This window comes from Oryzias latipes, chromosome 10 (assembly GCF_053564925.1).
Source record: "Oryzias latipes strain Hd-rR chromosome 10, Olatipes_Hd-rR_3.1".
Lineage (NCBI taxonomy): Eukaryota > Metazoa > Chordata > Actinopteri > Beloniformes > Adrianichthyidae > Oryzias > Oryzias latipes.
This window is the reverse complement of record NC_136246.1, coordinates 17,409,864-17,423,132: the sequence shown is the minus strand read 5'-3', so window position 1 is coordinate 17,423,132 and position 13,269 is coordinate 17,409,864. Positions and strand designations below refer to the sequence as shown.

General features: G+C 38.1%; 2 protein-coding genes across 4 annotated transcripts; both read left to right on the top strand.

Moving 5' to 3' along the window:
- The first annotated feature begins 4,286 nt into the window (after positions 1-4,286).
- selenoh (selenoprotein H) lies at positions 4,287-6,454 on the top strand. Of its 2 annotated transcripts, none has more exons than XM_004073269.4 (5): positions 4,287-4,440; positions 4,692-4,818; positions 4,954-5,096; positions 5,306-5,424; positions 6,249-6,454. In XM_004073269.4, exons 1-4 carry the CDS (start codon positions 4,425-4,427, stop codon positions 5,410-5,412), a joined length of 393 nt encoding a protein of 130 aa, XP_004073317.2. In that variant the 5' UTR covers positions 4,287-4,424; the 3' UTR covers positions 5,413-5,424; positions 6,249-6,454. The 2 variants fall into 2 exon arrangements, with proteins under 2 accessions (XP_004073317.2, XP_078809688.1); XM_078953562.1 differs by lacking the exon at positions 6,249-6,454 and adding an exon at positions 5,775-5,914 and having other exon boundaries at positions 4,307-4,440.
- A 2,398-nt stretch (positions 6,455-8,852) lies between these two features.
- clp1 (cleavage factor polyribonucleotide kinase subunit 1) lies at positions 8,853-11,691 on the top strand. Of its 2 annotated transcripts, none has more exons than XM_004073240.5 (6): positions 8,853-8,971; positions 9,272-9,546; positions 9,640-9,747; positions 9,840-9,959; positions 10,621-10,758; positions 10,861-11,691. In XM_004073240.5, the coding sequence occupies exons 2-6, from the start codon at positions 9,274-9,276 to the stop codon at positions 11,545-11,547; spliced, it is 1,326 nt and encodes a 441-aa protein (XP_004073288.1). In that variant the 5' UTR covers positions 8,853-8,971; positions 9,272-9,273; the 3' UTR covers positions 11,548-11,691. The 2 variants fall into 2 exon arrangements, with proteins under 2 accessions (XP_004073288.1, XP_004073289.1); XM_004073241.5 differs by having other exon boundaries at positions 8,961-9,072.
- Positions 11,692-13,269: the final 1,578 nt, after the last annotated feature.

Genomic DNA, 13,269 nt, shown 5'->3' with positions numbered 1-13,269 from the left:
GAATGACACGGCTTAAAGGAGATTGGTCTTTTATTGAGTCCAAATCAGTGACAAATCAAGGCTCTGTCTAGCTGTTCAATCAATTTAAATCCTGGTAATTCTGCAGATTTCTCTGAAAATACTCCACACACTGGCCCAAAAAGGGCACCTGTTACTCCACTGAGTTTCAGCTTGGGCCAACTCTTTTTTTTTTCTTAGTCTGTGCATGGTTGCCTAGCAACTGCTCGGAGGCAGGAAGCAATCTGACCCTGTGAACTCACTAAAACAGCAAAACCAGAAATGGATCAGATAAAATGTGAATGCATTAAAACTAGATATGCTTCTTTTCTTCAGCATCATGATTGTGCATTTTTTATTTCAGATGCGGAGTTGTACTTAACGCACATGCACGGCATCACTCTATACATTTTGCATCATGTCAAACAAATGTTTTTTCAGACAAAATATTTAGCAATGGATGCATTTTACAAAAACGTTTTTCATTTTTGTAAAATGTTTCTTCATCAATCATTTCATTGATTATAATTGTTGTTAAAAATACTTTTTTGGTACCTATTTTATGCTAACGTTTAATAGCTGCATTAAAACAATGAAATTAAAATGCTAATTTAGAGATTTTTGGTAGTTTTCTTAAGTTTAAACAGCCTTTATAGCAAAGTAAAGCTGTTTTTGAATTTTTTTTTTTAATTTTTTTTTGTTTTAAGTAAAGGGCCTGCAGATCCCAAACTTAAGAACCAGTTTGCTGCCATTGCTTCCTCTTTCCTGGCCATCACACAATTTGTTGTGTAAAGCAGTTTCATGGGCGGTTACAGGATTTTTATTCTTTTTTGTGCAGGAGTCAAAAGCAAGTCATTACTGGAGAATTTTTCTCTGATGCAGCATGCCTACTCAATCTCTCCCCGGCTTTCGCATCCTCCTTTTAAGCATCAACTTTCCTTCCTCTTTCTTTTTTTCTCCTCTTCTGCTTTTGATTTGCTGTCACTGGCTTTGTCTTGAGCCCCCTCACTCCAGCACATCTCTCCTCCTATCGTTCCCAAAACTGTTATGCGCGCTGTGCAAGTCCGAGTTGACGTGCTTGTTTGCGTGTTTGCTGACGTTCACCTTCACATGTGTTGTTTGCAGAGGATGAACCCAGAATCACATGGACGTCAGACGGTCCAAGAAAGGAAGGACGCCGGCTGGGAGACTTTCTGGAGGATTAAATAGATCCTTTGCCTCCCACAGCATGAATATATTAAACTTGAGGAATTACATTAAACATACACCAAGCATCTAAACTGCTCATTTCTTGTGATCATTTCAATGTTCCTCAGTCTACATTCTGGAGAAAATGGAAATAGTTACAGAGTGAACTGTAAAAAATTTCTTTAAACTAACATTGTTACAATTTGATGTCTCTGCATTGAGAAAAGACTGAAATGATCCTAAATGCATTTTATGTGTGAAAAAGAAAGTATTTTACATTAAAAATACAATGGCACATAGGACCTTACAATAAAACCTTTTTCGCAGTTGTCCCACAGTTTAAACAAAAGGAGACTTTTTCATTTTATTTTGCACCATGAAAGTGTCTTAGCAGAAAGTGGGGCATGAAGCCAATCCAGCAAATGTAAATCACATCTTTTTCACTCATCAAAGTGTCTCCACAATAGCAATCTGACTGAAAAATACAGCTGTGATAAATTAAAATGGTTTTAGTTATTGGGAATATGCCAAGATGAGGTGTTAAAATCCACAAGCAAACCTGACTTTTTTTTCTCAATATTTCTGTGACATACCATGACATATAAAAAATAGAGTATGGAAATTCAAAAAGTTGCACATTTGTTTGTTTTGTTTTTTTTCTCTGTGCAGAGCTTTTAATCCCGGGTGTAAACTATAAACACAGAAAATTAGGGTGCAAGGTAAAAAAAAGGCTCAACCTCATCCAAAAACACAAAACATATGTGCTTTGTGTCAATGTGACAAAAAATTGGTCCACTTGATACAAAGATTAAAGTTACGCGTTTGTTCCTATTGAAATAAAATGATTTTAAAACAGTTAATTTTGTTTTATTTGCATAATTTGGAACCTCTTACATTCAGTTTTCTGCCATCTTAAAAGATGGAAGACCAAAGAGATCAGAAATGATTAGGAACATTTTTTTTTTAATTTATTTAGAACTAATAAAATAAAAAATAAACATCATAAACAGCTGTTTAGCGAGATGCAATGTTTGAAAAAGGTTTTGGATGAAGTTTAACAACTTATCGAGTCCTAGCTCTGTTTTTCCAACTTAAATTCAAATAAAATTTATACCAGCAGCATTTTTACAGAATTATAAACACATACACTGAAAGCAATCAATAATCTTCAAAAAAAGTTTTAAATTACATATTAATTAATCTTGTTTTGTCCCTCACTATATCATTTTTTATTATTACTTAGTATTTTTTTTTTATTGGCAATTTGTAATGTCTTCTCAGCAGCTCTTCCGTAGGTGAACCCATCTTTAATTAACCAGTGAAATTAACCAGTTCTCCAAATTTTTATATTTTTATTTGTCAAACAGTGAGTTTGCCGACTCTATGTACAGAAGATGTGGTGACTATTCTTTTGGCTTCTCTTCAACAACAGTTAACACCCAATAATCAGCCAAATTGCCCATAACATTTGGAGATGATGAGCTTTTTTATGAAAATGAGATGTGAATTCATTTACTGCGTGTATTTTCATGTACCGATAAAATACCCACAAAGATTTGTGATGTGTGGGGGCAACAGACCTAGCCAAGAGTCCCTCAAAATAAAGAATAATGAATAAAAAATATAGAAGAGCAAGGCGTTCAGAGGGTTCATCAGTCTGTCTAATCCTCTGAAGGTTTACACACAGCTAAAAACAGACATCCAAAACAGACCGGCAGACAAATGAAATAATAATAAGGCCCCTGAGATTTGATGTATATATTCCTGTTGGGATTCACAAGAGGTAAACAAGGTGATCGCAGACAAATACATTAAGGGCTGGACAAAAGGGCGTAGCTAACGTGAGGAAATCTACAGTTTGCTGGAAACAAAAGAACAAAAGCAGAGGGTTTAGATGAGCATTTGAGTCATCCCATCCTCCTCCTCCTTCTGAGACTTCATTCTGGCAACAAACGCATCTTGTGACGTCTTTTGGACAATAAAGCCACTTTTTCTGCCCATAAAAGTAAAACAGAGGGATGCTATTCTGGTGACAACATATTTACTCTTGACTTTGGAGTAATCAGAGACATCCGTCTGTTGCTCCTGTCTGTCACTTTCTTCCTGTTTGTTTGATTTGCTCTAAACAAGTGGAGATTATGAAAACTATTTGCAATTCCGAAAGTACAACTTGTTGCACATGCACTGATAGAAAAAGTAACATTCCTTCATCTGGGATAAGATTAAAAATATCGTCCAGAAAATTAAAAAAGTCGGTCTCTGTGTCCAATTTGAAAAACCCCTGTTTGAATTTTTAGAACATGTTACTAAATCTGTGATACAAATACAAATGCAGGAAAAAGCAATTCCTTTCATGGACCTGCTATTATGTGTAAACTTCAAGCAGAGAATTTACCTACAGATGTTGCAATATAGCTCTTTGTTTTTTCATTTATGAAAAAGTTGAGTTGTTTTCCTTTTTGTTCTGTAACTACAAATTAAGTTGATTATTTGTCACACCCCTATAAAACAAAGCTCTTGTGTTTGTGATTTCGTTTATGGTTTAGTAAAAAAGAAAACAACTTCAGCATGAAAGATAGAAAACAAAGGAGAGAATGGAGAGTTTATTGGAGTGATATTGGACAGCAGTGGCTCAGGCGGTTTAGCAGGTCGGCCAATAATCAAAGGGTCAGCGTTTCGATCTCCACTCCCCCTCAACTGTTGTGTCCGTGGGCTAGACACTTCTGCCTCCCTGCTTCCAGTGTGGTTCCACTGGTGTATGAATGCTATGGTGGTGGTCAGAGGGGCCATAGGTGCCAACTGGCAGACACACCTCTGTCAGTCTGTCAGCTGTGGCTACATCCGTAGCTCACCGTCACTAAGTATGAATGAGGAGTGAAAAAATGATGGACACATTGTAAGTGCTTTGAGCGTCTGGAAAAGCACAGATAAACCCAATCCATTATAGCTCCATTTTAAAACAAAGTCGTCAATATCTTAAGTGCACCTTTAAGACTCTTTTAATTGAAAGTGGATTTGTGGTTGAGACCATTCGCTCATACATGAGACCATGCCTTGCTGTTATTCTTGCTGTAACGATTTAAGGGAATAGTTAAAGTTAGACGAAGAGTGAATCTGCTCGCCCGTATCCATACCAGTAGGTGGCGGTAATGCGCCTCAGCGCTGTATGCAATACGCCATAAAACAACACCAGAAGTAGAAAGCCGCTCGCGCGCAAAACAGCACACCCAACAACAGCGATGGCGTCCAAAGCAGGCAAGTGTGTAGTTTAAAAAAAGAAGGTTAAAAATAAATATACATTTTAACAGGTTAAGGGAAATAAGAACTTTTAGGTTTCAGCTTAAATTGGATGTGTTTCTCTGGACTTCATCATGTTGTTTGTTTAAAATTTTCCCTTTTGGATAAATTACTATTTAAAAAAACATGATGATGTACACTGCATTTTCCATTAATTAATCTAAGGATGACTTAAAATTACAAGTGACCTTTCAAACATGAATATTTAGGTCGTCGAGGGACGAAACGCAAAGTAGAGGCTAAAAAGGAAGAAGACAAAACTTCTACTGAAGAGAAAAAGGCCAGAGGAGAAAATGCCCATGAAGAGGCTGGTTTGAAGGTGCTCATTGAACATTGGTGAGGATATCCACAACACTGGAACCAACAAACACTGGCTTCCTTTATCTGCTTTTCTGCTTTCAAAATGTTGAATATCTCCCTTAATGAAAGCCGCCACAGCACTGAATTAATGGATATGTTACTTTTCGGCAGTAAAAGCTGACGCGTTTACGGGCGGAATGCAGAGGAGGTGAAGTCTGCCCTCCTGGCTGCCCGCCCTGAGCTGACGGTGGTCTGCAACCCGGAGAAACCCCGCAGGAACAGCTTTGAGATCACTCTGCTGGATGGAGCCAAAGGTGAAAGAGGATGAGACAGCACATCCGAGACTAAATCTGCCATTTGGTGCCCAAGGGAAGACCCTGCTCTAAAGCGACCCAGTTTTTAGCAGCATTATTTAAGGAGCTCTGAATATGTTCTGCTCGTATTCCACATACCAACAGCAAAGGATTTTGAAACAATCTCTTGCTGCTATTGGTAATATGTTTTCTATGTCTGATCTTTGTAGAAACCTCTTTGTGGACGGGGATAAAGAAGGGTCCACCTCGAAAGCTGAAGTTCCCCCAACCTGATGATGTAGTTGCTGCTTTCAAAGATGCTTTGAAGACTGAATAGGTGGCCGTGCAGGTTTGTCAACATTAAACAAGGATTTTAATTTAAAATGTTCCCTGTGTATTTCATAATATTATCACATTTCTGAGCTAAAATTTAGAAAATTAGCGTTTTGGGGATGAGTTTCTAAAGGTCCCACTCCAATTATATTTGTGTTGGTCCTAAAAGTCTCTCCAGCGATCTTTTAATTATGATTGCTGATGCTGTTTTTAGCCCAAGTCAAGAAACCTGTGTCGTTTTTTAAGACACTTTCTGCAGAGCAGCAGTAGTTCATTAGAAACATCCCTCAGATTTGTGGATGGGACTGTTGACGTAACCCTACGCTGATATCCTGTCATTCCTTTGTTTACACTCTCTCCTGCTAGCTTACAGCCGCTCACAAGCCCAACCCAACATTACCCATGCAACAAAACTGGCAAACAATATCACAGCCATCCAACCGTACAGATTTGAGCCAGATGCCAACTCAGACGAGGAAAATGAAGACATTAATGTATCCAGTTGTTTGCAAGTGGATGCATCAAAATTTGAGCGTAGCAGGGAGACTTTAGCCTGCCCATTCAAGATGCTGTCACACATGAGCTTTTTCACACTGCTGGACTTTTATCAGCTTCTGATCCATCACGATTTGAACAAAGAAACACAGTTTTAATCTTCAATACGTTATATGTCCTCCATTATGACAGAAATGTACAAGAACATGTTAAAAATACTATGTTCATTGGAGAGGGCCTTAAAGAGCTGTTGTGTTCTAGATGCTGTGGCAATCCCTAACAGGATGAGCCAAAAGGTGAACAATAACATAATATGATGTTTAAAAAAATCTTTCTCATCTGTAGGAAATGTGATTGGTGGAAGCATAATGATGAAGAGTGATGAAGGAGATCTTCTCAGTCCCTCTTCTGACAAACTGAGCTCCAACCTATGACTTCTTCTGGGCACACACTGCCACCTAGTGGATCATCTCAGCTATTTCAAATCTTTGTTGAAAGTTTTTGTGCCTTTTTTATTGGTGTTGCTTATTAATAAAAGAAAATAATCTGTTGTTGTTTTTGTTTGTTTTTTGTCTAAGAGAGAAATTTAAAAAGAAAAAGCTTCATAAACTAGCAATAAAGCTGAAACTTTTCAGAAAATACATCAGAGGGAAAATCATTCCATTTATGTTTTATTTCATTTTTATTTACTATCATTAAAACGCTTTTACTTTGGTTAAAATTAACACACATTTGGCCCTGCCATTAAATACTTTCCAAAAAAGTGATTTTTTTTTTTTACTTTTTGACTGGTGATTACAGGACAAAATATTACAGATAAATGCAGCAGGTTTTCTTCAGAAATTCAGTTCCTAATTTCAATGATGCATGATATCTTATTCTCATATATGGTGTAAAATGGGCCATTCATCATTGCTAATAAAATCATCAGATTTCTTTAAAAAAATGTATATGTAAAGTTATGTTTAAGTGTAAAAAGGAATTTACCCTATTTTTTCCACAGGTCCATCTGTTAAACTGTTCTTCCCTCTGGCCTGTCATAATGGTTATTAGTCTTTTTATGGGAGTGATACCTGATATATTTCAATTTTACTCCAATAAGTCCAAATTGTAAGATATGGCAGTAGTTAATTTTTTACATCCAGCCATGACAAGTATAAATTAAAGTATGGGTATGCTAATTTTGAACACGGATGAATATATTTCCTTAAAAAGGGTCTGATTCTGCCCAGACACAGTTAAGACCAGGGGCCTCATTTATAAAACTTTGCGTAGGATTTGCGTCAGAAGTGGCGTACGGATGAAACATAGGACGTGCGTACGCACAGAAATATTCGGAGTTATAAAACCGTGCGCACGCACATCCTACGCATCTTTCCCTTAATAAATCACAACCGATTCTAAATGCTGCGCAGCTTTTGCGGCTACATGACACGCCCATAGTTGCCCATAAATAGTCCGTGAAACGCCCACAAATGAATATTCATTGATTGCGAAACCATGCCAAACACGGAGAGAAAATCAAAAAAACGTAACTTCACTCAATGTGAAGTAGAAGTTATCGTTGGCGAGGTGGAAAAGAGGAGAATAATGTTGTTTGGAGGGCACAGTGTGGGCATTACTAATGCCAAAAAGGCACGTGAGTGGCAAACGGCGGCAGACGCCGAAAATGCTGCAGCCTCACAACCTCGGACCGTGCCCGAAATAAAAAAGAAAAGGTCGGACATCAAAGTCGAGGCAAAAAAACGTCTAGCGCTGAACCCCCCCCCCCCCACACACACACACACACCCGTGTCTGCCACGAGTGTGTGTGTGTGTGTGGGGGGGGGGGGGGGACACCGGAGCTGACCCCTCCTGATGAGAGACTGGCGGCAATAATTGGGGAATCCCTTTTAAGTGGAGTGGTGACTGAGGCGGAGGGGGACACCCACGCGCCAGATGCACCGGGTGACACACCCCCAAAAGCCCGCAGAGGAAGTCGGAACCGGCTCATAAGCCACTCGTCCTCGTTTGCCAGCAAGTCTCCTTGCTGTCTAAAGATGCGTTCACTCCGAATTCTTCCATTTGCCACATCTTCTAAGAGAGCAAGATCAGCCATTGTGCGTCATTACGCATTGTGATGGGGCATTTTATTTCCCTCCATTTAATTACATCTGACAAGCTACAGATGTCGGGAATAATCGACGTGGAAATGGGAAATTGTTCAGCGCAAATGTAATTTCTTGTTGCTTTCTGAATGGTCGAGACAAACGCCATACATTGTTTCATGAAAAATAAAACAAAATAAAGGCATATGCATGAATACCATAATTCTGTAGCTTATGAAGAAATATTTTACTATGAAAACAACTTTCCCCAGTGGAGAATTAATGCATCTCTCTCTATCTATCCATCTGTCTGTCTGATTGCTCCTATATCTGCTCCGCCAGACGGACACATTGACGGGAATATCAGTTGTGTACATTATTTCGTTCTGTTAACTATATTATTTATATTATTTATGAGGATGAATTGCACAACATGCCAATATTGCAGAACATATTTCACTTTTCTTTTTGCAAATATGTGCTCATTTGAATTTCTGTTGTAATTTTTGTTTGATTTTTTTGTTTGTTTCACTGCTGATCGATCAAACGGGTGTTCGTGTAGGCTGTTAATTGTAAGACTTGCTTTGTGAAGTCTTCATGTTATTTATCAGAGGCAGTATTGTCATTTTCACTTTCACGTGTTTCTTCCATCTGCCGACGGCGTCGCCGTTTCTCATTTCATCCGTTTTTGTGCGTACGCCTGGGTCAGAGCTTGCGTGAAGGACCGCACATTTTCCCGTCAAGTTTGCTTTTTATAAATCTCAACTATTGCGTAGAGAGTGGCGTACGCCTTCTTTTGTGCGTACGCAACGTTTATAAATGAGGCCCCTGGAATCAAAACAGAATCAGTTTATAGAAAAATCACGAAATATAAATCACAACCACGAGGGGGCAGCAATGCAGCGAGCGAGAACGCTGTTCTTTCTTACTATTGGTTGCTAGAGTCTTGACGTCATCATCCTGCGACGAACATCTCACTGGGTACACAATTTTTTGGTTCTGTGCTTAAGCTTTGTATATATCAGTATAAGGACGCGAATTATACAGTTTTGTATTCATTAAGCAAATTTGAAGACATTTAGGTGATCTCTGTTATTATTTATATTTGTTCGACATAAAACCCCACATTTCTTCCTTTCCTGCTAATCATCAGTTAGCTTGCCTTGTCGTGTGTTGTTTGACCATTTATTAATTAATGTTGCATTTACCTTTAACTTAACGATATTGTTGTTTTACATGTTGCACCCTGTTATGATTATATAACACCGTTTCTTTCTACAGCGATGGCAACAGAGTCTGTAGAAAAAACTAGCGACGATGCTCCGGCTAACGGCAAAGATTGCACCCGATTCGACTTGGAGAAGGAGACCGAGCTTCGGTTTGAGGTGGAAGCAGGAGAGGCCGCGGAGCAAGTGGAGCTGGAACTCCTGTCGGGACTGGCTGAAGTGTTCGGTTCAGAACTGAACCGCAACAAGAAGTACGTGTTTGGACCAGGATCCAAAATAGCTGTTTTCACCTGGCAAGGATGCAGTGTGAATCTTCATGGAAAGCCAGAGGTGAGTTTAGGATGAAATAAATAATCAGTCTTTTCTGTCCAGTTCTCCATATTAACTTCGAAACATCACCTATTATTTTTTTTTTAACCTCAGGTGGCCTATGTGTCTAAAGATACTCCCATGCTGCTCTACCTGAACACCCACGCTGCCCTGGAACAGATGAGAAAACAAGCAGAACGGGAAAATGAGAGGGGACCAAGGGTGAGGAGCAGCCAGATGGCTAAAATCCCCCCCTATAAATGTAACTTCTCTGTATATTTTGTATTACAAATACATATTTGCTGGCTTTCCAGGTGATGGTGGTGGGTCCCACAGATGTAGGGAAGTCAACAGTGTGTCGAATGCTTCTCAACTACGCTGTCAGGGTTGGCAGGAGACCAACCCTTGTGGAACTGGATGTTGGACAAAGTGGTGTAAGTACATTTAAAGTTGCACAACTTTAAATGTTTTAACCTCGCTACTATAGTCCAGGGAATGGTGTTAGATAGTATAAGACAAGTTGTGCAGACCTAATCTTTATAGTTTTTAAAGTTTTCCCAATGTAAATGGTTTAAATTAAGAAACAAAGCTTGTTATCACTTGTTAGTTCTGAAAATTAATCGTCTTGTCCTCTGTTATCCATAATGCTAAGTAGTATTTGGTTTCATTTATTCATATAAAAAAACTGCATATTTTCAGTGATAAATCAAAAATGTGTGTTTGAGATATTTGTACATCAATGACTAATTTCAATGTTTTCTAGGCATCATCTTTGAATGTCAAGGAGTTACCAAAACACTAGTCACAATCTTGTTGCTCATTGGTCTTTTTTTTCTTTCTTTCTTTTTTTTTTAGCTATTGTACTTCTAAGATGGTTGAACTGTTACTTGTTGTAACATGTGTTTCTGTATAATGACTTGCTGCAAGTACATTTGTTAGTTTTTTTTTTGTTTCCTGTTACAAAAAGTACATTATTTTATTTGTAGGATGCAGATTATTTGTCTTTGTAAACCTGCAATGTAAATGTTGAACAGTTCAGATTTCATTGTGTAATGAATTTACAGTAAGGTGTGACTAAACTTTGTTCTCTCTTAGGTGTCAGTACCAGGGACGGTGTCAGCGCTGTGCATTGAACGGCCGGCGGATGTGGAGGAGGGCTTCTCTGTCCAGGCTCCTCTGGTCTACCACTTTGGCTCCACCACTCCAGGCACCAACATTAAACTTTATAACAAGGTTAGAAGATTGTAGATATACAGTCATTTTATGTTTGTCATTGGCTGTCATCATTTATGCTGTTATTTTCTACTGCTTTTGTGTTTTTATCACTGTGGTTAGCTGACATCCTGCCTCGCTGAGATGTTTTCCCAGCGCTGTGAGGTAAACAGGAAGGCCAGCGTAGGAGGCTGCATCATCAACACCTGCGGCTGGGTGAAGGGTTCAGGATACCAGGCTTTGGTCCACTGTGCCTCCACCTTTCAGGTGGATGTGGTGCTGGTTTTGGACCACGAAAGGCTCTACAATGAGCTTAAACGCGACCTGCCCCACTTTGTGCGAGTTGTACTTCTGCCCAAGTCTGGGGGGGTGGTGGAGCGCTCCAAAGAGTGCCGGCGGGACACCAGGGATGAAAAGATCCGCGAGTATTTCTATGGATTCCGTGGAGTGTCCTACTACCCCTTTTCCTATGAGGTGCGCTTCTCTGACGTCCGCATTTACAAAATTGGTGCACCGTCTATCCCAGACTCGTGCTTACCTCTAGGGATGTCTCAGGACGATACGCAGCTAAAGCTGGTGCCTGTCACACCAGGGAGAGACCTGACGTACCATGTTCTGAGCGTGAGCAGCGTTGACGACGGAGACGAAGGTGCAAGAAAGAGCATTGTGGAGATTCCTGTGTGTGGTTTTATTGTGGTAACTTTTGTTGACACTCAGACACAGGTGATGAAAGTGTTATCCCCAGCACCCAGACCTCTCCCCAGACACACTCTGCTTATCATGGACATACGCTTTATGGACATGAAGTAATGCAGAACATACTTGAAGTGAGGAGAGATGGGTGCATTTGTTTAAAAGTTTTTGGTGTTTTGTAAAAAACCTCTGTAACAAAGTACCTCAGCAATTTGTTGTAAATGATGACATATTTTTAAACTTTTATGTACAAATGCAAAATCTGTCATGTCATTTTTTTCAGTTCCTTAAATAAAAAAAGTATTCTTTGTTATGGAAAGAAAAAAAGTATCTTTTGTATTTATTTTCGTTTAAAAGAACAAAGATTTAGCATTCATTGTTTAGTGTGTGGTTAATCTGAGTCATTTTTCTATGTTTATCCAGAAATTGTCAAGATTTTCTTAGAAACTGTCATTCCTTTTTTTTTCTTCGTTTACCTTGCGTCAGGTGCAAAATATTAGAAAACGAATCCTTGCAAAACTTCTCCTTTTATGATTAGTTTTCAAAATGTAGACTTAATAGTGCACTAATGTTAAAAAATTCAATTGTAAAAACTACGTAATGTAAGTTTAAAAAATTCTGAATTTTCCAATGGGAGCAACCAGCAACCACCCTTAAATCAAAAATAATGGACATTTTACATTTTAAAGTACTATAACAGACATTTTAGTACCTTTCTGACAGTTTAAAACAAGTAAAAGTGTTTAAATTAGAAGTTTGTCATACTTTTCAGTGAAAAAGTGAATGTCTAAAGTTTTGAAGTATGAATTAAAATAGGTTATGGAATATATTCCTAAATCATCTGTTTGGTGAAAAGGTGGCCTAAATTTCTTAGTGAAATGTCTGCTGGGAAACTTCAGTCCAATAAGTCAATTTTCTCAAGTTTTGTTACGCGAGACTTAATTCCACCACAACTTTTCTCTTCAAACTTGGATATAGTGCAAAAACTCTTACATTTTGCACAAAAACCAAACTTTATATTTACATAACTTCTATGATACTAAAATTAACAATGTAAATCCATTACTTGACGATAAAGAAGAATGGTAGACATATAATCATTTCATAGTTAAAAACACAGTTGTACCTCAAAAAAAGTTAGAGCTGGTTTTACATGAAGTCCACATTGTTGACATTAATTGATATGAAGTGTACAAACCGGTTTATTAGTACTCAGAGAACTGCAAATACTGTAACCAATGTAAACAGAGCCCTTAAGAAAAAGTTAATGGAATACAATCTTTTTATAACCTTATAGGTAGTCAAAGAATTAAAAATTAGATATTATCCAGTAAAGATTATTTTTGTCGATTTTTCCCTGTTTGTTAAAGTAAAAAAAAAAGCTCTTTCTGTCAGTGACATGGAGAACGGCTATAACATCTTTTTGTGGATTATTCTTTTGTCTTTATAATTTGGAAGGATCTACAACATACCTTAGAGCAGGGGTGTCAAACTCATTTTCACTGAGGGCCACTTCAGCATAGTGGTTGTCCTCAAAGGGCCAGATATGACTTATACGTGAAACTAAATGTAATGAAAAATAAATGTAACTACTCCTTAATGTAAAAAAAATCATGACTTATTTATTAGAACTTTTTAAAGTGTCAATTACAGTTCCAAAGAAAACATGTTTGCTTGTTACTCTAGCATTAAATCCTTTTACATTTTGTCCACTTATTGAAACCCACATAACTCCATTAATGATGGATCAAAGTTAATAAAGAAAAATAACATAAACTGAGCTAGAAAGAACATGTATTACACGTGTAACATTTTACAAAGAAAGGCTGCACACAGCCT